Here is a 24591-nt window from a genome sequence, read left to right on the forward strand (position 1 = left end):
GTGATTAGCACAGTAAAATCACTGTATACTCTCCCGATTCAGAGCAATCGCAATCAGCACTTTTATAAGCACTGTATCGTGACAAAATGCTACAGGGAACATCCGCGAACAGCGGCAATTGCGGCAGTGAGATCACTATTATTGCACTAGCGCTTTAAGAAGAACAGGCCCTAAAGGTGGGGATGTAAATAAAAAAAAAATCCTTATCCCTTGTGGGGGTGGGGGGCGGTTCAGGTAGCCGCCATCCACGCTGCTCCTGTAGCCTGCAGTGGGTTCGCTTCAGTTTCTGTGACCCCTGGGGTCAGTCACTACACTGGAAGAGCTGCTCTGTGTGGGGAGGAGGCGGGGGGAGCGGCCGTGAAGAGACAGAGCTAGGGAGCTGGCAGCTGGGGAAGGCCTGCAAGAACGCCCCCAGTGGGTGTTTAAACAAGGAATACCTCTCCTCCCCCTTGAGATTGGCAGCAATCGCATGTTGCTAATTTTGGGGGGTGATGGTGCTGTGGGGGAAGGCATGTCCTGCAGCAGGAAACTGCCTCCGTGTCCCATCTGCCCCTTCCTCGGCAGCAGTACGGCATGAGGTAGAAATCTTAGTGAATTGTCATGCAATTTTGCAGTAAATTACCGAAATATTACCACATGTGAAAATCCTAGTGGATTTTCTAAAGAAACGTCTAAAAAACCAAATACGGCATTTTTTACAAAACATGATTTAAGTTGGTCATACACTTCCTGTTGATATCCTGCTGACACTCTGCTCAAATCTACTAAAAAACGATGATTGAGCAGGTGGCCGATCGATTGATTGTTTTTCTACCAAAATCTGTTGACCTGATTGGTCCAGGTGGAAAATGTAGGTCCATTGGCGGAGGGTTGAGAGCAGTGGCAGATTGATGGGCCATAGCGGTTCGATAGATTTCAACTGAAACCTATTTAACATCTGTTCCTAGCAGGGCTGTGGAGTCGGAGTCGTGGAGTCGGGCAATTTTGGGTGCCTGGAGTCGGGAAAAAATGCACCGACTCCTAATGAATTTGTAACTGTAATTAAAATAGAAAATATGATAAAATGTTCTATTTCTCAGATAATAGTCATTAAAAATAATGTATATATACAGTAATAGCTATGCTTAGTCCACAAAAATAAAACAAACCAATCAAAATTAGTTACTTGTGCTGCTTCAATAAAGCAGTCCCCGTATTTTTAAGGTCAGATATACATATCTGATTGTGACTGTATATATGATGTGTACACAGGAATCTCTTATATATACTAAATAACATCTATGCTGTAAGAATAAAGCCTGATGTGTAGCTGTGTCACTAATAGAGATGGTCAACGAGATGGAAATAATTCTGCATTGATGCTGATTTATGCAAATGTATGCACTCCCTTTGCTGATGAAATCAAATAATTTGATGTGTTATTAAAATTTGGTTTGGTGACTACAAATTAAAGGGTAACTGAGACGGATGAAAAGTAAAGTTTTATACATACCTCGGGCTTCCTCCAGCCCCCTTCAGGCTAATCAGTGCCTCGCTGTCCTCCACCACCCGGATCTTCTGCTATGAGTCCTGGTAATTCAGCCAGTCAGCGCTGTCCGGCCGCATGCCGCTCCCACAGCCAGGAGCATTCTGCACCTGCGCAATAGTGCTGCACAGGTGTAGTATGCTCCTGGCGGCGGAGTGTGTGCATGCGCACTACGCCTGACTGGCTCAAGTACCTGGACTCATAGCAGAAGATCCAGGTGGTGGAGGAGGACAACGAGGGACTGATTATCCTGAAGGCACCTGGAGGAAGCCCCAGGTATGTATAAAACTTTAATTTCATCTGTCTCAGGTTTACTTTGTTACACAGTCGTACTATACTCTACATATGCACTCCCCACAGAGCTACAGGGAATCCACTGAGAATGCTGTGCACATTGAACACAGAGGTGTTGTCTGTTTACAATCTCCTCATTCCCCTGCAGAGTACCTGCACATCATTCTTACATGTACCCACACTTACATTGCCTAGGGCCTGATAGATGTTCTTCCGGTTTGTACCTTTTACAAGTACTCTTACCAAGGACTAGTTTTAGTCTAAAGGGAATAAATATAGTAGTCTACATATCCTTCTCACTTCAGTTGTCTTGTAAAATTCCTAAGCGTTGGCAGTTAAGAGACGAATTTCATGTTACATACTTTTAATCAACAAAATTGTAATATGCAAATTAGAGGAGTCGGAGTCGTGGAGTCGGAGTCGGAGTCGGTGGAATCCTAAACTGAGGAGTCGGAGTCGGTGGATTTTTGGACCGACTCCACAGCCCTGGTTCCTAGTGTGTGGCACACGTCAGATAGATCTCTCTCAGATTTGATCTGACAGGGATCTTTGCAATGGTCAAATCTGGTGGCCATCTATCTAGGTGGCCTTACATCAGGTGACTTGGTGGCCGATCGACCGCCCGATTCAATGATTCTAATTGAATTGGATTAAAATCAGTGCCGCCAAGAGCAAGCCCGGTCCAAAAAGCGACTAACTTCAAGTTCATCTGCTGAGCTGCTCCTGCCGCCTGTCCCCCCTCCCCCGTATACATTACCTGACGCTGGCTCCCGGGCATCTTCTCCGCATTGCACGGCTCTGTTTCGGCTCCATTACGGCGCTTCCTGTGTTACTCCGTGACCAGGAAGTTCAAATAGAGCGCCCTCTATTTGAACTTCCTGGTCACTGCAGTGACACAGGAAGCGCCGGGATGGATGGAGCCGGAACAGAGCCGTGCAGCGCGGAGAAGACGCCTGGGAGCCAGCCTCAGGTAATGTATACTTGATCGGATCGGCCGCCGCTAGCGACGCGCACTTTACCCGCGGGCGATCGAGGGTAATTTCACGCGCGGCGCGATCGACGGACCGATCCGATTTCGGGAGGAAATCGGATTGGCGGCTGCGTTTACCGCGAACGATTGGCAGCAGATTCGATCCCAGGATCGAATCTGCTGTCGAAACGGCCGCGAATCGAGCCAGTGTATGGCCTGCTTTACCAGCTGTAGAGGAGGTTAGCGGTGAGGCAGGGAGCTGTGTGCATGACTCGGGGTAATCTGTCTAGTGCATACATGTCAAACTCTGGAACGCGGGCCAGATTTGGCCCTCGGTGCCATTAAATTTGGCCCTCAAATGGTTTCCCCACTTTGCATTATGTTTGGCCCACTCTAGACCATCAGGGAAGCCATATGGGGAGGTAGGGGGAATGCACTAAACACGAACTGTATAGGGGAGGGTGCTGGCCTCTAGACACCAGGGAACGTTACAGGGGTTGGAGAGGGGCCATTAGACTCCTGGGAACTTTATAAGTGAGGAAGGTGGCCAGTAGACATTGAGGTTGGCCCTCGACTAGGTCCCAGTGTACAATTTCGGCCCACTTTGTATTTGAGTTTGCCACCCCTGGTCTAGTGCATCTCCAACATCCCTTTAGATGTGCTGCAGCCTCCAGGGGGAGCTCTTCTGTATCACAGTATACAGATTTTCACATCTAAAGGGATGCCGAAAAGCCTCATGCTACAGTGAAGACCCGTCTTCCATCATGTCGGACCAAATCAGGGTGAGAAGCAGAGCTGTTTGGATCTCCATATTGGCTGACTAGCTGTTCCTTTTGGCTGTCTGTCAATGTTACCGCATGGAGAGAGCAAGTTATCGGCTGGTCAGAGCTGGAGAAAAATTTTGCCCGATTTACTGATTGCGTAAATCTTTGTGAATTGCAGTTTCTTGAGGCAATTACTGCACAAGTCGGTAGTTTACCTCACTAGTCGGTAATTTTATGCGGTAGCAGGTTTAGTGAATTGGAATTTGGGAAGATGATCACTAAAATCAGCTGTTTTCAGCATTACTGAATGCGGTGATGTCTGGTACACACTATGAGATTTTCTGGCAGATTTATTGTCAGATCGATTATATCTAATATGTCCAATCAATTTCCAATAGTCTTGAATGGAAAACAGTCGGAAATTGATCGGAAATCAGATTGGACATGTTGGAAATAATTGATCTGACAGTAAATCTGCCAGAAAATCTCATAGTATGTACCTAGCATGATGGTTAATGAATTGAAGCCAATGGGGTTGATTCACTAAACAGTGCTATTTCATAATGCGTGCGCTATCGACAGAACGCCACAAGCGCTATCAGCATGTACGATGGAGAGCGATGTTGAGCAAAGCTTATATAGGCAAACATCTGACAAATGTTAACATTATGCACGTAAACTTCTATGCGCTTAAAATAATGTGCGCTGTAAGTTTTAATGCATGTAAAGTTTTACGTGCACAATGATGCGCATAATTCATGTAGCACTATAGTGCTATTCAATAGCACTGTCTAGTGAATCAAACCCAATGGCCTCAATTCACTAAGCTTTATCAAACACTTTATCAAACATTTGATAATTTACCTCATGTGTAAAATCTAATTTTGAATTAACTAAGGTGTTATAGATTTATTGAACGTTTTAGTGATAAAACATTTGATAAATATATAACACCTTAGTGAATTCAAAACTAGATTTTACCCATTAGTTAAATTATCAAACGTTTGATAAAGTGTTTGATAAAGCTTAGTGAATTGAGGCCAATGTGTTTACAGATAATATCGTTGTCCTTGAAAGAGAAACTGTTGCAAAAATGTTACAATTTACAACACATACAAATAAGAAGTACATTTCTCCCAGAGTAAAATGAGCCATAAATTACTTTTCTCCTATGTTGCTGTCACTTAAAGCGGTACAGTCACCATAAAAATCAAATTTCAACATCAACTGGTCTGAGTGTATTAAGTGATAAAGATGCTAATCCTGCATTCAAAACTTGCAAAACTTTTTCTGCTGTCATGGTTTGGAGTTATTACATACTTTAGAAGCACTGGCCCTAGAGCCAAACAGTGCCAAACAGTGCCAAAGAGTTGAATGCTGGGAGTTCTTTCTATCTATAATATATTCCTCCTCTTCCATTTATTTCCCTGCCTAGCTGATTATCAGAAACACCCTCTGATTACTTGTATTTACAAGCAAGGCTGAGGTGACTCAGTGATTGGATGTGTAAATAAAAAAAATAGACTTGGAGTTGTTAGTATACACCTCAGTGGGAGACAGTCTGAAGACTCTGGGAGGAGGGCAGCTAATGAATACACAATGAGCAAGAGAAGGGAGGGGGGGGGGGGGGGAGAAATAAGAGTCAGGGAGGATATGATGTCAGCATTAGCTTGGCAAGATGGCCACTGCCTAGAATAAGATTTTCTGCTTTTCCTTTATAAAAATCACAGGAATCATTACGTGGATAGCACAATACATCTGTTATGTAAGTAGAAGTAGTATTTATCTACTTATATATGTTTTTTATTTCTAGGTTAGCATATGTGTCACTTGTTCTTTAAGGTGGCCATACATGGTAAAATGTTTCATTTTTTTTATTAGATAATTTAGTTCGATTATTCCGTTAGATCGAATATAAAGATTTTTCCAGCATGTCCGATAAGATTTTTCTCGAAAAAACAGGATAATCGTTCGAATTTCTTGATCGAAAAAAATATATTTTCAACTTTCATTCGATTTGATCATTTAGATCGAATAAACGGGAAGATTGAACGTTTTTATTGTATTGTGTATGGGCACCATTACAGTAGGTAGTAATACCCTGCTGCTACTAGCAGGTAGTAGATATCTGACATAACCGACAGGTGTTAGGCTAGTCCATCTCTTCATGGGCGATTCTCAGGGTTTTCTTTATTTTTAAAAGCACTTAGTGAATGGCAGTTGCCTCGTCCAACTGGCAAAAAAGTGTACGGTGAGCAGGGAGGCTCGTCATCATCTGTGTATGAATCATTTTCAGGGAGTGTCCTTATAAAGAATAAAGGTCATGCTGAGATTCCCCCAAGAAGAGATGGACTAGCCCAAAACCTGTCGGCAATGTCAGATTTCTACTACCTACTGAGAAGTAATTTATGGCTCGTTTTACTCTGGAAGAAATGCACTTCTTATTTGTATGTGTTTTAAATTTAAGGATTTTCGAGACAGCTGTAAGCTGTAATGTAAACAATTTGCTTTCACTCTTATCTGCAGTCTCCTTTGAATAGGTAGTTGAGCCAGCTGGCTAATAAAAGTATCTACAATTCTGCAGCTGAAAACAGTACAAAAAAAATGCAAGATATTTTAATTACAAATGTTATTTCTGTTTACTTCTATTTCAAAGCTTGCCATTACAAGGTGCGGCCAGTAGTGGGAGCCCTTGCTTGCTGGCAGCACTACTCTCAGCATAGCGTATTTTCCCCCATCTGTGCTCTCCTTTCCTCTACTCATTTCCACGCTTGGCCGATCTTGTCTCAGGGGTGTCTTTCAAATTGATTACAGACAACTTGCACAGGATTTTGTGATGAACGCAGATGTCAGATGCGCTTCGTCTTCCGGGGCCATCGCTGATCTGGAGGAGAGCGAGGACGGGGCGTACTTCGGCTCCTACGGGCACTTCTCCATCCATGAGGAGATGCTAAAGGTTAGCACAGAACACAGGTGCTGGGGCTCCCATTCCAGGGGGGTTAATCGCTACACGATGACAGCGCCCGTCACGCCGTGTGACGAGAATAACAATGTCACACGTTACACTTAGCAAGCCGGCTCTCTGCTGGTGACAGGCCAACTCCTGCTGCAAAGTTGCCTATCAAGAGAACCCGTCCTAGTTCACAGTGGAAACTGATGCTGTTTATTATAAAGTGCACCTGTCACAAGGAAAATACACAGGGTAGCAGAGAAAAACTGCTGGTGCTTTTGCAGTTGCTGACTGGAGTTCTGTAGAGATTTTCTTGCAGGCTTCTGGGGAGGTGAAGAAGTTTAGTTCGGGCCAAAAAAGATGCCAGCAACACATTTTTTTTTATGAATTTCAGCCAGTGGGCAGCATGGTGGGGGAGTGGTTAGCACACTCGCCTTGCAGTGCTGGGTCTCTGGTATGAATCCCAGCCAGACCTCTATCTGCAAGGAGTTTGTATGTTCTCCCCGTGTCTGTTTGGGTTTCTTCCGGGCACATCCCAAAAACATCCAGATAAGTTAATTGGCTTCTCCCTAAATTGGCCATAGACTGATACGTACACTACACAAGACATACATAGACAAATGACTGTGGTGGGGATTACATTATGAGCTCCTCTGAGGGACATTTAATGACAAGACGCTGCGTAAGATGTTGGCTCTATAAAAATACTAAATAATAACTGTACCATCGTTATAGTGTGAGCTGGTCTGTTTTGGTGGAGCTGTGAAGTGCTACTGTTGCCTGCCCACACCCTGCACACAGATTTCTAATACATTTCAGCATGAAGTCTATTGGAAATAGTCTTTCCAAGTGTGTGTATATGCCCCCCCCCCCCATCCAACCGCCTGGCCCATGGTGATTGGTGCAGGCTCACCTGTCATGCTGGCACGCCTCCTTCAAAGTCTTTTTAATAACATTACAGGGGTCTTTAGTGGGAGGTAAAGGGGTTAACTTCCTTAAGGGGTTAAGGTTAGGCACCTGTGGGGGAAAATAAGGTTAAGCACCCGTGGGGGGGGGGGGGGGGAGGCAAGAAGACTAGGCACCTGGGGTGAAGTAAGCTTAGGCACCACCAGGGGTGTTCTTAGGGTTAGGCATTGGTAGAGGAGGGTTATGTGTGAGAGTAGGGTTAAGTTGTTTCATAGTGAAATATTGCTAAAGATTAAGTTTACTGATATTTTTCTTGCGGCTGTCTCTAGGGCCCTTTTCACAGGATACTTAGAACTCTCTCCCTCTTATTCTCAGGGCAGGAAGTGAGATTTATGGCTTCCCCTGCACCCCTTGCCGCTTGGCTGGTCTGCAGCAATGACACAGGGAGATGAGCTGTAACCTCTCGCTGTCCTGCTGACCTCTGCTATACTTTCTAAGGGTGAATTACCATTGTAATCACCGAGTGCTACTGCTAGGGATTTTTGTGGCATTTTTTAAATGATTTTGAATAAAATGCAAGTGATTTTTTACATTTGCATTTTCCATAGGTTTGGTAATAAAAGCGCTGCAAAAACGCTTTGTACAGTGATTGAAAAGTGATTTTGCCTATACTTTATATTGAAGCGCAAACGCTCCAAAAATGGGATTGCAATTGCTACTGTGTGATCATGTCCATTGACTTTCATTAACCACTACAGGACTGCTGTTGGTATTAAAACGTCCTGTTTGCACTTGTTATCAGCAAACTGACGTTTTAATATGACCCTCACTGCTGCCGCTGCTGTGCACACATGTGCACCTGCCGAGACTGACACATCTTTGATTGGGGAATGGGAACATAGGTTCCCTAAACAATCAGTGTGCCTGTAAGGGAAAGATCATGGCTTCAATGAGAAGCCAATGATCTTTCCTGTAAAGTAAACCTGTCATGGCGAAATAAAAATATTTTGTACTCACCCGGGGCTTCCTCCAGTCCCATGAGCACCAATGCACCCCTTTACTATCATCTGGAGGGCTTCCGTTTGGCCACAATCAGCCCTGGTAATCTAGGTCAGTTGCGCTAGAGCAGAAGAGCCAACTGGCGCGACTGAGCCAGATTACCAGGGCTGATTGCAGCCGAATGGAGGCACTCCGGACGGAGGATGGTAAAGGGGCGCATTGGTGCTCATGGAGCTGGAGTAAACCCTGGGTAAGTATAAATCTTTTTATTTCGCCATCTCATGTACACTGCAACAACCCTGCCCGCTCAGAGCACTCAGAATACTGTGTGTGGGGACATCTATTGGGGAAAAAAACAATTACACTGTATAAATTAAATAAAAAAATAAAAAAAAAAAACTTCCTCTTCTGCTTCCCATAGTTAGCAAAATCAAACACTTGTATGAAAAAGATGACATTTAATAAAATATATAAATTATTACTATGTATGTCATGAGGGTATATTATGGTTATTTTTGCAAATAATGGCTTGCAATTATTGATCTGTTACAAAACAGAAACAAAACAGAAAATACACTTTTATTTTAATACATCATAGTTTGTACTAGCAACATGATTTAACCAGTTCATGTCCCAACTACAGTATAGTCACGTCATTGCAAGTGGCTTGTGAAAGCCACATGACGTGATTATACGTTATCCCCTTTAAATGAGCACAGCGTGCGTGCTAGCACGCACCTGGGCTCATAAACCCCCCTCTGTCTAACTACACTAATGAGGGATCCCCTCCTTGGTGTTCTATCCCCCCACCCCATGCCCGATCCCCTGTAATTACAACCCCCCGCGCTCCCCTCCTCCTTGCAGAGATCGCCGGTGACACCGGCGCAGGGAAGCTATGAAAAGTTTCACCTAATCTTATTCCTGCGGCGGTGATCGGCTCCCCTCCATTCCGTACCGATGACAGCCGCTATGTGCAGAATGGATCGGGTCCCGGCTTGATGACGTCATCAAGCCGGGACACGATCCACTCTGCACATGGAGGCTGTCAGCGGTACTGAATGGAGGGGAGCCGATCGCCGCCGCAGGAACAAGATTAGGTGAGACTTTTCATAGCTTCCCTGCGCCGCCGATCGCTGCAAGGGGGTGGGTGGATGGGGATTGAAGAAACACCGCTGCTCTGTGGGGGGGGGCGGTCGGGGAGCAACACACACAACGGGGGGGGGGGGGGGAGTTAAGGGGCACACACACCTGGCTATGGGGGGGGGGTGGCGAAATGGACACATCCAGACAGCTTGGGGGGGGGGGAATAGATGAATATCCACATCTGGCTAGCTGGGGGGGCAGGGGTACTAAGGGCTGGGGGGGGGGTATCCAGAGGCACATCTGACCAACTATGGGGGAGGGAGGCATATGTAGGTGCACATCTGGCTAACTGGGGGGAGGATTGAATTATAAAGGAGGAAAAAAATAACTAAATAAAAATCGGACACAAACTGAAAAAATGCATTTATTTCCAAATAATTTATTGTCGTCATACATTGTACTAGGATTGAATTTTAAATGGTGAAATAACCACATCGAATGGAAAAATAAAATGTGTGGGTTTAACTTACAGCAACAACTTTTATTTTCAAACTACAATGGCTGAAAACTGGGAAATAATGACTTTTTTTCATTTTTTACCCCTTGTTCCCTTTAAAATGCATAGAAAATAATATAATTCTTAGCAAAAAGTACCACCCAAAGAAAGCCTGATTGGTGGCGGAAAAAACAAGGTATAGATCATTTATGTATGATAAGTAGTGATAAAGATATTGGCAAATGAATGGGAGGAGTGTGAAATGTAGAAAATTGTTCTGGTTTTTTAGGGGGAAAACCCCAGGGACGCGAAGTGGTTAAATGTTGTAATAACCAGCACAAATGGGTAAATAAAATGTGTGGGTTAGGGGATAGAATTGTAGAAATTTTTTTTTTTTTCATTTTTACCATAGTTTTCCCTTTAAAATGAATAGAAAGTAAAGTAATTACTGAAAACACATATCACCCCCAAAAAGGTGAAAAAAACACAAGGTATAGATCATTTGGGTGTGATAAGTAGTGATAAAGTTATTGGTGAATAAAAGGGAGGAGCGAGGACAGGTGAAAATCACTCTGATCAGTAAGGGTAAAAACCCCTTAGTGGTAAAGTGGTTAACCAAGCGTTTTTGGAGTCTGATGGTTGATCGGGTGGCAGATAGAGAAGTGTATGCGCACCTTTGATCCTGTCCAGAGAGGCTTGAGTCTGTTCCTCCCACAATGCATAGTGGTTTTCGGAAGCATTTGCCATAATTATCTAGCAGCGGGTGTTACTATAGTTGTGAAGACTTGCTGGTTTTCATTTTTACTCTGATCGACTGCTCCTATTTATTTGCGTTCTGTTCATGCTCTGCTGTTTCTGATATGGAATAGGCAGGTACATTGGACGCGCTCCTGCCCCTGTGCTCGCTGCTGCATACACACATGTTCACCTTTAGCACATGTGACCAGTGACCTGTGCAGAGGTGAGACCAGCCCGGAGTCAGCTAAGCATAGATTATGCGTAAGAGTGCAATCGGCAGTCTCGTTGCTTACCGGCGCGTTCGCCAACGACCTTTTCCCACCTCGCTGCCAGCGTTTTCCAGCCTGACCTCTCCCCTCTGACGTTACATCATTAATTTTAATAGATCGCTAGTTCTTGATTTCAGCGCTGACCAGTTCAAAATCACTCCTACTTCGGGTGGAAATATTAACCTCTTTTTAATCTGTGCAAAAATGTCAGCACTGTATAAATGCATAATAATACAAATGTTATTCCTTTTAAATAAGGAATATTAAAGAGGCCCTGTAGTGACATACAGTAGAATGCAGTTAATTATTCAGGGTACACACTTTTTACAATCATTTTCCTGGTTTCAGCACCAGAAACATTTCCTATATCTATATATTGCTTTGCTTGTACATTGGCATGTAGCCGCACCCTCCTGGTGATGTTTAGCCAAGGCCTGATTAACTATGTCGAATTCCACTCCCCGCCCCCTTCTCCCCTCGAGCATTCTGGGAGACCAGGTATATTTTGTACTGGTTTCAGAACTCTCATGAACCAAACATTCTGCTGATATTGCGGTATTAAGGATGTTGTTACCTGGGATAAATTTCAGGATATAAATCGGGGAGAGGAAAGATTTTACAATGGGCAAACACTGATTAAAGGATACCACAGCCCACAGGCTGTGGTAAAATAACTGCAGCATGGTGTAGGGAAAAAAAGGACATACTCACCACTCCCCTCGCTCCCAGCCGTTGGGTCCTGCTCGTCTGCTACAGCTCCCGTTACCGGCCGACTCTTCTGACCCGGACATACTGCTCTGCGCATGCGCGGTATGTCCAATCATCTTCCCTTCTGCCGTTGCATGATAACGGCAGAAGATCGGACACTCCCCCGGCTCCTCCCTGCCCAGCGTGTGCGCTCCACTAATAAAGCTAGCGTGACATGCTAGCTGGAGTCACGCTGGGAGCGGCGATTTGGAGAGAGAGCGGAGAGGGAGTGAGTTGGGATGGACAGAAAGCAGGCACTTATTAGGAAAGTGCCCGCTTCCTGTCCATCCCAACTCACTTCCCCCCCCCCCGCTCTCTCTCCAAATCGCCGCTCCCAGCGTGACTCCAGCTAGCATGTCACGCTAGCTTTATTAGTGGAGCGCACACGCTGGGCAGGGAGGAGCCGGGGGAGTGTCCGATCTTCTGCCGTTATCATGCAACGGCAGAAGGGAAGATGATTGGACATACCGCGCATGCGCAGAGCAGTATGTCCGGGTCAGAAGAGTCGGCCGGTAACGAGTGCTGTAGCAGACGAGCAGGACCCAACGGCTGGGAGCGAGGGGAGTGGTGAGTATGTCCTTTTTTTCCCTACACCATGCTGCAGTTATTTTACCACAGCCTGTGGGCTGTGGTATCCTTTAAGTAATTTATAAATGAATATTGTAAAACAAAATAGGCAATTTTATTAATTATTATTTTCACTACAGGTTTTTACTTAACCCCCCTTGGCGTTATGATTCTTTCCGGATTTTAGGGTCTAGAAGAGGTGCAATTTTTTTTGCACCAATTCAGACCCTAAAACCTGGGAAAAATCATGCTGCCAGGGAGATCTGCACAGCCCCAGCAATCACTCACCTCCCTTGCTCCAGCACTGCATTTATCCCTCCATCCTCCGGGTGGCGCTGCAACTCTAAAGTGAGATTGCCGGCTGTCGTCATGACAGCGGATCACCTCTGAGCTAATGGAGGGGACAGCCATGTCACACGGCTGTCCCCAGCACAGCGCTGCTATAGATCGCAGCGCTGTACCGGCAATTAGACGTCTAAGTCTAACAGTCTCCTGAGCGGCAATCACCGCTCGGAGACTGAAGGCGGAGAAGCAGGAGATGCGATCTCCTGCAAACTGCTGCCCCAGGGCTTTACGCCGATCGGAGGTTAGGCGGACCTGGGGCTGCCGCGGCGGCCACGCCCATCGGCGTGACGCGGTCGGCAAGCAGTTAAAGGACACCTGACCTGAGCAAAGCTATCTAAGGTAAGCTTAGAGATATGTTTATACTGGATCCACATACATCTGTGTGTTGGCCATTCATCTTCTCGTGTCCCCTGGTCCCCATAATCATACCTTGTCAATTTTTACTTTTGGCTAAAGTCAAAATGTTAGACAGAAAGAGGCGGGCTTGCAGGGATGGTCCCTCCTATCATTCTCCCATTCCCTTCCCTGGAGTGAATGAGGTGAGGAAGAGGAGGAAATGGGAGGGAACATCACAGCAAGCCTTCCTCTTCCTGTCTGAAACTGTGGGTTTAACCAAAAGTCAAATTTTTCAGAAAGTGATTACAGGGACCAGGGGGACGAGAAGTGGAACAAACCAAGCACAGAGGTATATGGATTCAGCATGAACATGCAGTGCTACCCATAATTATTCATACCCCTGGCAAATGTTGACTTAAAGCGGACCCAAACCAAACAATTTTTTAATTCAAAATATTTATTTACACTACTCTGACACATACAAGGATAAATAAATACTCCTTTAAAGAAAACCTGAACTGAAGATTAAAAGTCAAAATAAACATACACAACTCATACTTACCTCCTGTGTAGTCTACTCCTCAATCTCTTTCTCCTCTCCTGCGTCCTGTGTGTCCACTGTGATTAATGGGATTCTCCGTCCTCCATTTTGAAAATGGCTAGTACCCCATAACAGCTTCCTGGTCAGCACACTGTTAAACTGTAACATCGCCCACTTGAGCCATAGGGAAACATGGACACATCAGTTCTCCTGTCAGCTGTTACTGACAGCAACTGATATATAACTGACAGCAACTGATATATTTCAGTTCTGACAAAATGTTGTCAGAACTGGAAGGGATCACTGTAAGAAGAAAATGGTGAGCTTCTAAGAGGAACTGATGGCAAAGTAACTATGTAATGTTCATTTGAAGTTACCTCATGTGTTTATTTTAAATAATTTTACTCAGTACAGGTTCTCTTTAAGCCTATGAGCATTTCAGTGCATGCTTTTCACCATTCTCTTTTCATAACTAGGGTTATACAGGTGGCAGCCATTAGCAATTCCTCCTTTGCTTGACACCATCTACTCCACCAGTTTGCCGGATTCTGTCAGGGCAATATGAAAGGAAGGGAGGGGTTCCTCCAATAAATTTAAATATTTTATATTTGTCATCATGCAGCTGAAAAAAGGCTGCTATTTATTATTATAATTTAGAAAATAAATTTTATTTCTGAAATCGTGTATTTTTAATTTGGGTCCACTTTAACCACTTGAGGACCCAGCCTTTACCCCCCCTTAAGGACCAGCGCTGTATTTTCAGATCTGTGCTGGGTGGGCTCTACAGCCCCCAGCACAGATCAGCTGGCATGCAGAGCGATCAGATCGCCCCCCTTTTTTTCCCCCTAGGGGGATGATGTGCTGGGGGGGTCTGATCGCTTCTGCATGCTGTGGGTGTTGCGGGGGGGGGCACCTCAAAGCCCCCCTCCGCGGCGAAATTCCCCCCTCCCTCTCCTACCTGCTACCCCTCTGGTGATCGGGGCTGCACAGGACGCTATCCGTCCTGTGCAGCCAGTGACAGGCTGTCCCATGTCACATGGCGGCGATCCCCGGCCGCTGATTGGCCGGGGATCGCCGATCTGCCTTACGGCGCTGCTGCGTAGCAGCGCCGTACAATGTAAACAAAGCGGATTATTTCCGCTTGTGTTTACATTTAGCCTGCGAGCCGCGATCGGCGGCCCGCAGGCTATTCACGGAGCTCCCCACCGTGAATTGACAGGAAGCAGCCGCTCGCGCGAGCGGCTGCTTCCTGATTAATTAGCCTGCAGCCGTGCCACTTTGCCGACGCGCGTTATGAGTGCGCGGTCGGCAAGTGGTTAAAGGAAACCAGAGACGAAGCTAACAAAAAAACAGGAAAAGATTTTAAACATACCTGGGGCTTCCTTCAGCCCTATAAGCCTGTATCGCTCCCACGCCGCCGTCCTCCGCTGCTTCTACCGCCGGTACTGGGTCCCGTCACTTCCGCTGTACACGACCAGTCTTCCGCATGCGCAGGGGCACCCTAAATCCATTTTAACAGGAAGATTATGTAAGAAATGGAAAAAAAAATCATTATTTCTCAGTTTTTGGCCATTATAGTTTGAAATTAATGCATGCTACCGTAATTAAAACACATGTATTGTATTTGTCCCAGTTGTACAGACTAACCAGCAAGCTCATGGTGAACCAGAACTCATTGGAGTGTGTAAGGGTCTACAATGGTCCTAAAAGCCCCCTTACTAAAATGCTAAGAAAAATAAAAGTTTGCTTTCTTAAAACAGAAAGAATTTGCGATAATTCAGGTTGGAGTGAGCTTGAAATGTCTTCCAGTGCATCACTGCTGAATATATGCAAATTAACCATTGTACCCTTAGAAGCTAAACACACCTCCAGAACCAAATTAATCCATGCCATGCACTGATGAGGATCAAACAATCCAAAACAGTCTGTATGCATGTTGGATTATTATGGCTCTGTACAAATTAACAAGCTGACACATCATTGCATTCCAGCGGTTCTGGAGATGTGTTTAGCTTCTAAAGGGTAACAATGGTTAATTTGCATATATTCAGCAGTGATGCACTGGGAGACATCTCAAGCTCACTCCAACCTGAATTATCGCAAATTCGTTCTGTTTTAAGAAAGCAAACTTTTATTTGTCCCAGTTATTACACCGTTTAAATTATGTCCCTATCACAATGTATGGCGCCATTGGAAATAAAGGTGCATTTTTTCCATTTGCGGCCATCACTATTTTCAAGCTTATAATTAAAAAAATTGTAGTAATATACTCTCTTGACATGCATATTAAAAAAAGTTCAGACCTTTTTTTGTTTTTTTTAATTTATTTTTTATTCCAAATTTTGTTTGGGTAATTTTTGGTGTGGGAGGTAAACAGTTAATTTTAAATGTAATAATATGTGTTTTATTTGCTTAAAAATGTATGTGGATGTACTTTTACTATTTGGCCACAAAATGACAGTGAAACATTTTTTTTTTTTTGTCCTGGAAGCGAACGCTCACTCTTCCAGGAACCATTAAGCGGACAGAAAACGTTTTTGTGCGCAGAAAGACCGCAGCCTCTGATAAGAGGCCGTCGGTTTTTCTGCTGGGAACTTAGATCAATGAATGGGAACCATATTCCCATTCATTGATCTCGGGGCTAATGGAAGGCGACAGGAGCGCGCGGCAGGCTATCTGGACAGATATATCCCTCCAGGTAGACCTAAGTGGTTAAAGTTACTTTTATTCAACCAGCAAGTTGTTTTTTGATGGGACTTGACATAGGTGTCTCCCAAAAGATAAGACGATGTACAAGAGGCATTATTGTGGGAAAAAACATCTTTCAGTTGTTTCAATTTGAGCAAAAAGTGTCCAGTCCAAAATTATTCATACCCTTCACAAACTGTCACAGTCTGTGGGAAAATACAAAGTTCTATACCATTCCAAATAGTCCAAGCTGTTCTAAATCATCCTAATAACCCTGATTAATTGGGAACAGCTGTTTTAATCAATTCAACAGGTGAAAAACAGCAGCTCTCTGCAGCTGGTTTTTGGACAGTCATGGCTAAAGACAAAGGAGCTCAGTGAGGACCTGCGGCTGCACATTGTGGCTGCTCACGAGTCTGGAAAGGGCTACAAGGCCATTTCTAAACATTTTCCAGTTCCAGTGGCTCCTTGCAAAGTATTATTAAAAAAATTACAAATGTTCTGCACTGTGGAAAATCTCAGAGGACGTGGTCGAAAGTTAAAGGTGACACCTGTACTGGCCAGGAGGAGGATAGTGAGAGAGGTGATAAGGAATCCAAGCATCACCACCAAGGCCATCCTGGTGAATCTGGATCGGGCGGATCGTTCAGGAACAGCCTGAACACACGCACTACAGTCTGAAAACCCGCCCAGCGGGAGGTGCCAATGGACCCGTCGGCTGCTGTCGTGCGGGTGTACGCACCTTTATTATCTTTTGGGAGACATCTATGTCATTTCTCATCCAAAAGTGACTTGCTTGTTAAATTAAAGTAACTTTAAGTCAAAATTTGCCATGGGTATGTATAATTACGGGCAGCACTATACCTTAGGTAGCCTTGCTCGGGTCAGGTGTCCTTTAAAGTGGACCCAAATTAAAAATACAAGATTTCAGAAATAAAATCTATTTTCTAAAGTATAATAATAAATAGCAGCCTTTTTTCAGCTGCATGATGACAAATATAAAATATTTTACATTTATTGGAGGAACCACTCCCTTCCTTTCAAATTGCCGGGACAAAATCCGGCAAACTGGTGAAGTAGGTGGTGTCCGGCAATGGAGGAATTGCTAATGGCTGCCCCCAGTATAACCCTAGTTATGAAAAGAGAAGGGTGAAAAGCATGCACTGAAATGCTCATAGGCTTGAAGGAGTGTTTGTTTATCTTTGTATGTGTCAGAGTGGTGCAAGTAAATATTTTTAATTTAAAACAATGTTTGGTTTTGGTCCGCTTTAAGGTTAGGCACAAGTAAATTGAACAAGGCAATTTTTGAATAGCAATCTGGCAATACGTACATAGAAATGGTGTAGACAGAGTTTCTCAACCTGGGGCTTGCTGACCCCTGGGGGTACATTGCAACCTGTCAGGGGGTCCTCCAGGGGCTGCAGACAAAAATGGTGGATCTCGCATGGCTGTGGGACTCTCGGTGGAAGTCCGGTAGAAGGGCTATGGAAAAATGGTGTCTGAAGCTCAGCACTGGAGTCTTTGTTTCTCTAGTGCAGTTTTCCGGTGGCGCCATTTTCCTGTAGCCTGCTCTGTCTGTAAGCATAGCACGGGAGATTTGCAGCCACAGCTGCAGCAATGGAGGTCGGAGAGTAGCGTTGGAGGACAGGAGAGGTCACTTGTCAGGTGATTACTTTATTTGTATTTTTAGGTGCCACCACTGACACCAGGGATATTAGGATACACTAGCTGGGGGAAAAGAGACACATAATTTAAAGGGGTACTCTGCTTAATATATTTTATGGGGGAAATGCTGTTTATGTGTTTTTTTAAAGTGAACCCAAAAATAAGAAAAAAAAAAGTTTATATATGCCTGGGGCTTCCTCTAGCCCCGTTCACGCTGATTAGTCCTTCGTCCCCATCCTCCGCTACCTGCAGCCACCGCAGTCCAGCCTGGTGACTCCGAGAGTCGGGGCTTACTGTGCATGCTAGGCCTGCCCGCACGCATAATCGCGCCCCCGTTGCCAGGAGAGGCCTGCGTCAAATGGCCGAATTACCGGGCCAGATTGCAGAGACTGCAGGCGGCAAAGGATGACGACAAGGGAGCGATCAGGCCGAAAGGGGCTGGAGGAAGCCCCAGGTATGTATAAAACTTTGCTTTTTCTTCATCTCAGGTACACTTTAAAGATAGAATTGCCTAATTATGTATATTTTGAGGGGCAACCACTGCCTAATGCTACCAATCATGTGTATTTCTGGGCCAAGGTCTGTCTAATGTTTTGGTTTATGAAAAAACATGGGGGTGGTACATAGGCTCGGTGATGACCCGCAAAGGAGTACATGTGCTGAAAAGATGGAGACCCACTGGTGTAGAGAAGCGAAGGTGAGCTGAGCTTACATGTATGGCTCCCAGTAGTTGTCCCACAATGCAGGTTTGGGAGCTCGTATATTTCCTTGGGTTCCTGGCTGCTGTTAGGATTATTTTTTTGCTTCATTTCTTTCTTGTTTTTTAGCCTTTCCCTATCGAAGCAGAAGGTTGTTACTCCCCTGCTTGAATAGCCTCCTCTAAATCTGTCCGATTTGCTGACGCCAGCAAAAGTCAAAGGTTCTGGCGTCAATCGAGGGAGCAGCGGAGTGGAAAATAATCGTGTTTCCTCTGGAGCCAGGGTCCTGGCCTTGCACAATCAATTAATATTTTGTGGTTCAGCTCTTGCAGGGGCCTCACGTGGCTCCTTCGATTGGGACTCTTATTTTCCCTACCTTTCGCCAATCATGTGATCCCTGGATGCGTAGTGAGGGCTGGTGGGGAAAGGGAGAGGTTTCTGGTCTTCATCTTTATATTCACTGTTGTGTTTTAAGTAATATTGGCCATAAATGGGGGGTTTCATCTGATCAGACAAGAGCCGTTGGTCCGAAAGCAGTTAAGCTGGCTATACACTGCTGGATATGACATAGAGGAATCTCCGATCATTATCTGATCAGATCAGAGGGGGATCTATCTGTTCGAATCCCCCCACACACTGCACACAGGTTTTCAACTGATTTTATCATGAAATATTTGAAAATCGGTGCTGGCGTACATCTCCGAGCTTGTCCACAGGTATACACCATGTCATCTCCTCCGGTCCTCCAACAATCTTCACCTAACTGCCCCACGCATTTCCCACCACCATGCGCGTCTGCAGAATTTCTCAAGAGCCGCCCCCACCCTCTAGAATTCCCTTCCACTGCCCATCAGACTTGGATCCGCCCATTATGTAATGTGAAAGAGCCCTCAGATTTCCCCTCACTTCCTGTCTCTGAGACATCCGTGGTGTTCGTATGCACCGTGTTGGTCTGGGGGACAGGAAATGAGGAAAAACAGTAAAATCTTGACTGTGTTGATGGCTTTACACGCCACTGCTAAATAGAATCGAAAATGGACACCCTGTGTGGGTAGGTTCGTATAGGCTTACTGCACCTCCCGTGGCCCGATGTCTCCTGCCGATCACCCGTAAACGGCCCCATTTTAAAGCCCTGATCAACGCAGACGCATCAAGTTGGTGGGAGTACGTGTGTACTCCTGCCGGAAGATGTAGCCAGCGTAGACATTCTTACCCGCGGGAGTGCGCGCCTACTCCTGCGGACTTGCAGTGGCTGGGCCAACCCCGCCAACAAGGGATTTAGAACGGGGCCGTTTACAGATTATTGGAAGGAGACGCCAGACCACGGGAGGTGCCACACACACACCATCCATCTTCCGATTCTGTTCAGCACTAAGGTATCCTTTGAAGAGGCACTGTAGTGACATATAGTAGAATGTAGTAAATTATTCAGTATACCCAAATTTATGGTAATTTTCCTGGTTTCAGCATCAGAAACTATTCCAAAATCTATATATATTGCTGTTTATTGGTATATAGCCCCGCCCTCCCAGTGATGCTTAACTTAGGCTGATTAGATATTTGGAATTCTCCTCCCAAAGCACTCTGGGAGACCAGGTGTTGTTTCTACTGACTTCGGAACACACAGTAAACAAGCAGTCCATGAAACTGCACCTGACCGGAAAATGATTACGGTATTTGAAAAGTTGTTTTAATGTTGAACAGCTGATGAGATGAGATGGAGGTGCTCATGCTTGTTTACTTTCTAAAACCACCTTGTGTTGCCTGATGAAGCGGGATGTCACCCGTGAAATGCATTGCATAATTGTGGAGTATCCTCAAATAAAGTAACTTTTTTTCAGTGAAAACTGATTTTTGGAGTCTACTTGGGGGAGGTAAGCCCACCCTCCCTTTTTTAATTATTTTATCCTTATCTGGCGCCTTTGTGTAAACCTGTGTTTATCTCGTGTTTCCACCCTGGGTGGAGGGGTGTCACTCCTTTTTCAACTTCTACGAAGAGCAAGATTCTTGTCCCCGAGTAAGGAGGGTCTAATCTCCCCACCTGCCTTCATAGTGGTTACCAGTGGCAAGTACCAACCTTGGGAGCATATTTGCTCATATACGGTATATACTTATTTCGATTGAATTGACATATTGCACTATTGGGGCTCTTGATCCTTTTGTTCTTTTGATTTGATGAGATTTCTATGTCAATCTGTTGTAATTTGTCCTGGTTTGTTACCCTACACTGCTATTTGCAGGATGATAAACAGGGAATTTCAGACAAAAATAAAAATTCCATCATTTGTGAATCCCGACATAGAAGGAATCCAGGCGATTGGCGCTGCTATGGTCCTGTGTCTGGCCGCGGTGCGGGAATGTTTGCGGCGCAGAGTCCCGTAAAACTAACACATTTACATTTATTTGCTCAGATCAGGAAGACAAAGCTGCCCACATGCGGAAAAAAATGTCTTTCTTGGAAGGAGCCGATCCAGGCGTCCCCTTGTCATTTTAATTGATCGTCTTTTCAGTCGTTCACGCTCGAGATAGCAAACCCAATTTGCATTGTATTAGCTGTAATTACGGCTGGCGGAAGAGTCTTGACGGTGAGGCGGCGGACGAGCTGTGCGTTCAGATGGGATGAAATTATTTTCGCTTGCAAATGAGTGTCATTAAGGGAAAAGAGGACCTGTATACTGTAGGAACAGCCACAAAACTTTACAAGGTTGAAATCCAGGCACTTTTTATTATTATTATTTTGTATTTATATAGTGCCAGTATCTTCCGTAGCGATGTACACAGTACAATATAATCATTGAGGAGCATAGATCTTACTAGTATTACAAATGTGAAAGTTTTGATGTTTGTTACTTAAAGAGAACCTGTACTGAGTAAAAATATTTAAAATAAACACATGAGGTAACTTCAAATGAACATTGCATAGTTACCTTACAATCAGTTCCTCTCAGAAGCTCACCATTTTCTTCTGACAATAATCCCTTCCAGTTCTGACAATATTTTGACAGATCTCAAATATCAGTTGCTGTCAGTAAAATCTCAGTTGCTGTCAGTTATAGCTGAGAGGAAAACTGTAATGTCCATGTTTCCCTATGGCTCAAGTGGGCAATGTTACAGTTTAACTGTGTGCTGACCAGAAAGCTGTTATGGGTAATGGCCATTTTCAAAATGAAGGACGGAAAATTCCCTTGATCACAGTGAACAAACAGGACGCGGGACAGGAGAAAGACACTGAGGAGTAGACTACATGGAAGGCAAGTATGACTTGTGTATGCTTATTTTGAACCTTCAATTTTCAGTTCAGGTTTTCTTTAATCACGCAACAATGGCTGAATGGATTTGAATGGAATTTGGCACACACATGGTGCATTACCTGGAATAACATATAGGATACTTTGTATCCCCATAACCAAAAATTGGGCGGAGACAAATACAAATTTTACTGGGAAAATGTAAACTGCAGCCATTCTTACACTGTTAATGGTAGGGTTCTCAAACTTTGCACAGTTGGTCACTGGGTGACTCGGATTAATATTCAGAAAAGTGGGTGGAGCCTACAAAAGCCAATCAAAATTCACCTATTGATTTTCAAGGGGAATATTTCATTGCTGCCTATCTTGCACTGGTAATGGCACAAGCCTCAAACCTGGCACAGTTGGTCATTGGGTGGCTGGGGTTCAAATTTAGAAAAGGGGTGGAGCCACAAACAGCCAATCATATTTTTTTGATTTCAATGCAAATTATTGATGCAAAAGACCACAAAGCTCACAAATTAGGCCATTGAGTAATTGTGTGTTAAGGTTAGAAAAAGGTGGGCGCAGTCAAAACCAGCCAAATACACACCTGGGTAACGCCGGGCCATCAGCTAGTACATAAGTTCGCAGCTGTGTACAATCAGGACATCAGCAATACAAATACAGTTACATACATACATACAGTGGGGTGCGAAAGTTTGGGCAACCTTGGTAATCTCCATGATTTTCCTGTATAAATCGTTGGTTGTTGCGATAAAAAATGTCAGTTAAATATATCATATAGGAGACACACACAGTGATATTTGAGAAGTGAAATGAAGTTTGTTGGATTTACAGAAAGTGTGCAATAATTGTTTAAACAAATTTAGGCAGGTGCATAAATTTGGGCACCACAAAAAAGAATGCCTAATTTTATTTAAACAATTATTGCGCACTTTCTGTAAATCCAATAAACTTCATTTCACTTCTCAGTTATCACTGTGTGTGTCTCCCATATGATATATTTAACTAAACATTTTTATTGTAACAACCAACGATTTTTACAGGAAAATCAAGACGATTAGCAAGGTTGCCCAAACTTTCGCATCCCACTGCAGCTGATGTGTGGTTTGAGACACCACCAATACTGGTACATGTTCATGTAATACATTTTAAACAATACCAGTTGCCTGGCAATCCTTCTGATCCTCTAATACTTTTAGCCATAGCCCCTGAACAAGCATGCAGCAGGTCAGGTGTTTCTGACATTATTTTCAGATCTGACCAGATTATCCGCATGCTTGTTTCAGGTGTGATTCAGACAATACTGCAGTCAAATAGAGCAGTAGGGCTGTCAGGGAACTGGTGTTGTTTAAAAGGAAATAAATATGGCAGACTCCATAAAACTCTCACCTTGGATTCCCTTTTACTTTTCTAATATTATTATTTTACATTTACATGAGTGGACCACATTTTCAGTAGCACTTTACAGAGAATATTGAATGATTTGTGTCACTGACCGTCCCTCAGCTGGGGTCACAATCTAATGTCCCAGTCAAGGTTTAGGACCAGTTTGTTGGCGGGTGCCACTGTCCATGAACTGCCAGGAAACCCTCATCAACACTGGTGTGACAGGCAAACTCCATGCAGATCGTTTCCTGGCAGGGACTTGCACCTTATAATGGTGCAGAGTGCGCCCACCCACTTAACTTTCTAAACATTGGTTACTTGTAGTACGTATGCAAAGTTCAGAGTCTTCGCTATCATAGATCCACGATCAGTCTATTAATATATATGTAGACAGCGCTCCTCTTCTTACATCTCAACCTGCAGGATTAAAACCTGGACATAGTGCATTACTGTTAAACTTAACACATTGACACCCCAGTGTTTTATAGTGCTCCACACTTAGTGTAATGATTCACAGGCCCCTACAGAAATGCAGGCTCACCAGATGTAATCCACCTCGCTTTTCAGGTGGGTCTCTCACATGAATCAATAAGCCAACGAACTAGCAGCTTCAGATCTCCAAAAAGGGTTTAATCCAAATTCCTCTTAAAATCACAAATAAAATACAACAAGGCCAACATAGCGTAAAACCGTAAAACAATAGCTGCCAATGCCCTGCGCTAAGGTGCACTCACGTCATAAAGATGAATTGTGCGCATATCAGGCCTCACGTAAGCCTTGCGGTGTCACCTCCAGTGCGGCTTCGGCGTCCCGTCTCCGCTATGGCGCTTCCGCTCGTATCGGCTCGCGTTTCCCAACCTGCTCCCAGTGACGTCAGGCGCTCCAAGCTCCGCCTTACGCGTTTCGTCCGTCAAGGACTCATCAGAGGCTGACGTCACCGGAGCGTCCGACGTCCTTTATACCGATTTCCCCTTACGCTGACTCCAACGCGACCCGTAGGTCGCGTGTGTCTACGTCATCTCGTTCTCACTGGCATGCGCTGGAGCGCATCGGCCATCACATCGTGCGTTTCAATTTCATTTCCGCATCAGTGGGCCTTTGATTTTAGATACGCCATATAGCTGCTACAATAGCGCCCTCGACTGGACAACTGCCTAATTACTATGCCGAAGCCGCACTGGAGGTGACACCGCAAGGCTTACGTGAGGCCTGATATGCGCACAATTCATCTTTATGACGTGAGTGCATCTTAGCGCAGGGCATTGGCAGCTATTGTTTTACGGTTTTACGCTATGTTGGCCTTGTTGTCTTTTATTTGTGATTTTAAGAGGAATTTGGATTAAACCCTTTTTGGAGATCTGAAGCTGCTA

General features: G+C 44.6%; 1 protein-coding gene across 1 annotated transcript in view; it reads left to right on the forward strand.

The window, feature by feature from the left end:
• Positions 1-24591, forward strand: part of PRMT3 (protein arginine methyltransferase 3) — a 186546-nt gene that overhangs the window by 21510 nt on the left and 140445 nt on the right. The window contains exon 7 of the mRNA XM_068261584.1: positions 6368-6509. Within this exon, the coding sequence (XP_068117685.1) occupies positions 6368-6509 (142 nt within the window). The remainder of the gene's footprint in view (positions 1-6367; positions 6510-24591) is intronic.

The sequence above is a fragment of the Hyperolius riggenbachi genome, chromosome 11 (assembly GCF_040937935.1).
Source record: "Hyperolius riggenbachi isolate aHypRig1 chromosome 11, aHypRig1.pri, whole genome shotgun sequence".
NCBI classification, from domain to species: domain Eukaryota; kingdom Metazoa; phylum Chordata; class Amphibia; order Anura; family Hyperoliidae; genus Hyperolius; species Hyperolius riggenbachi.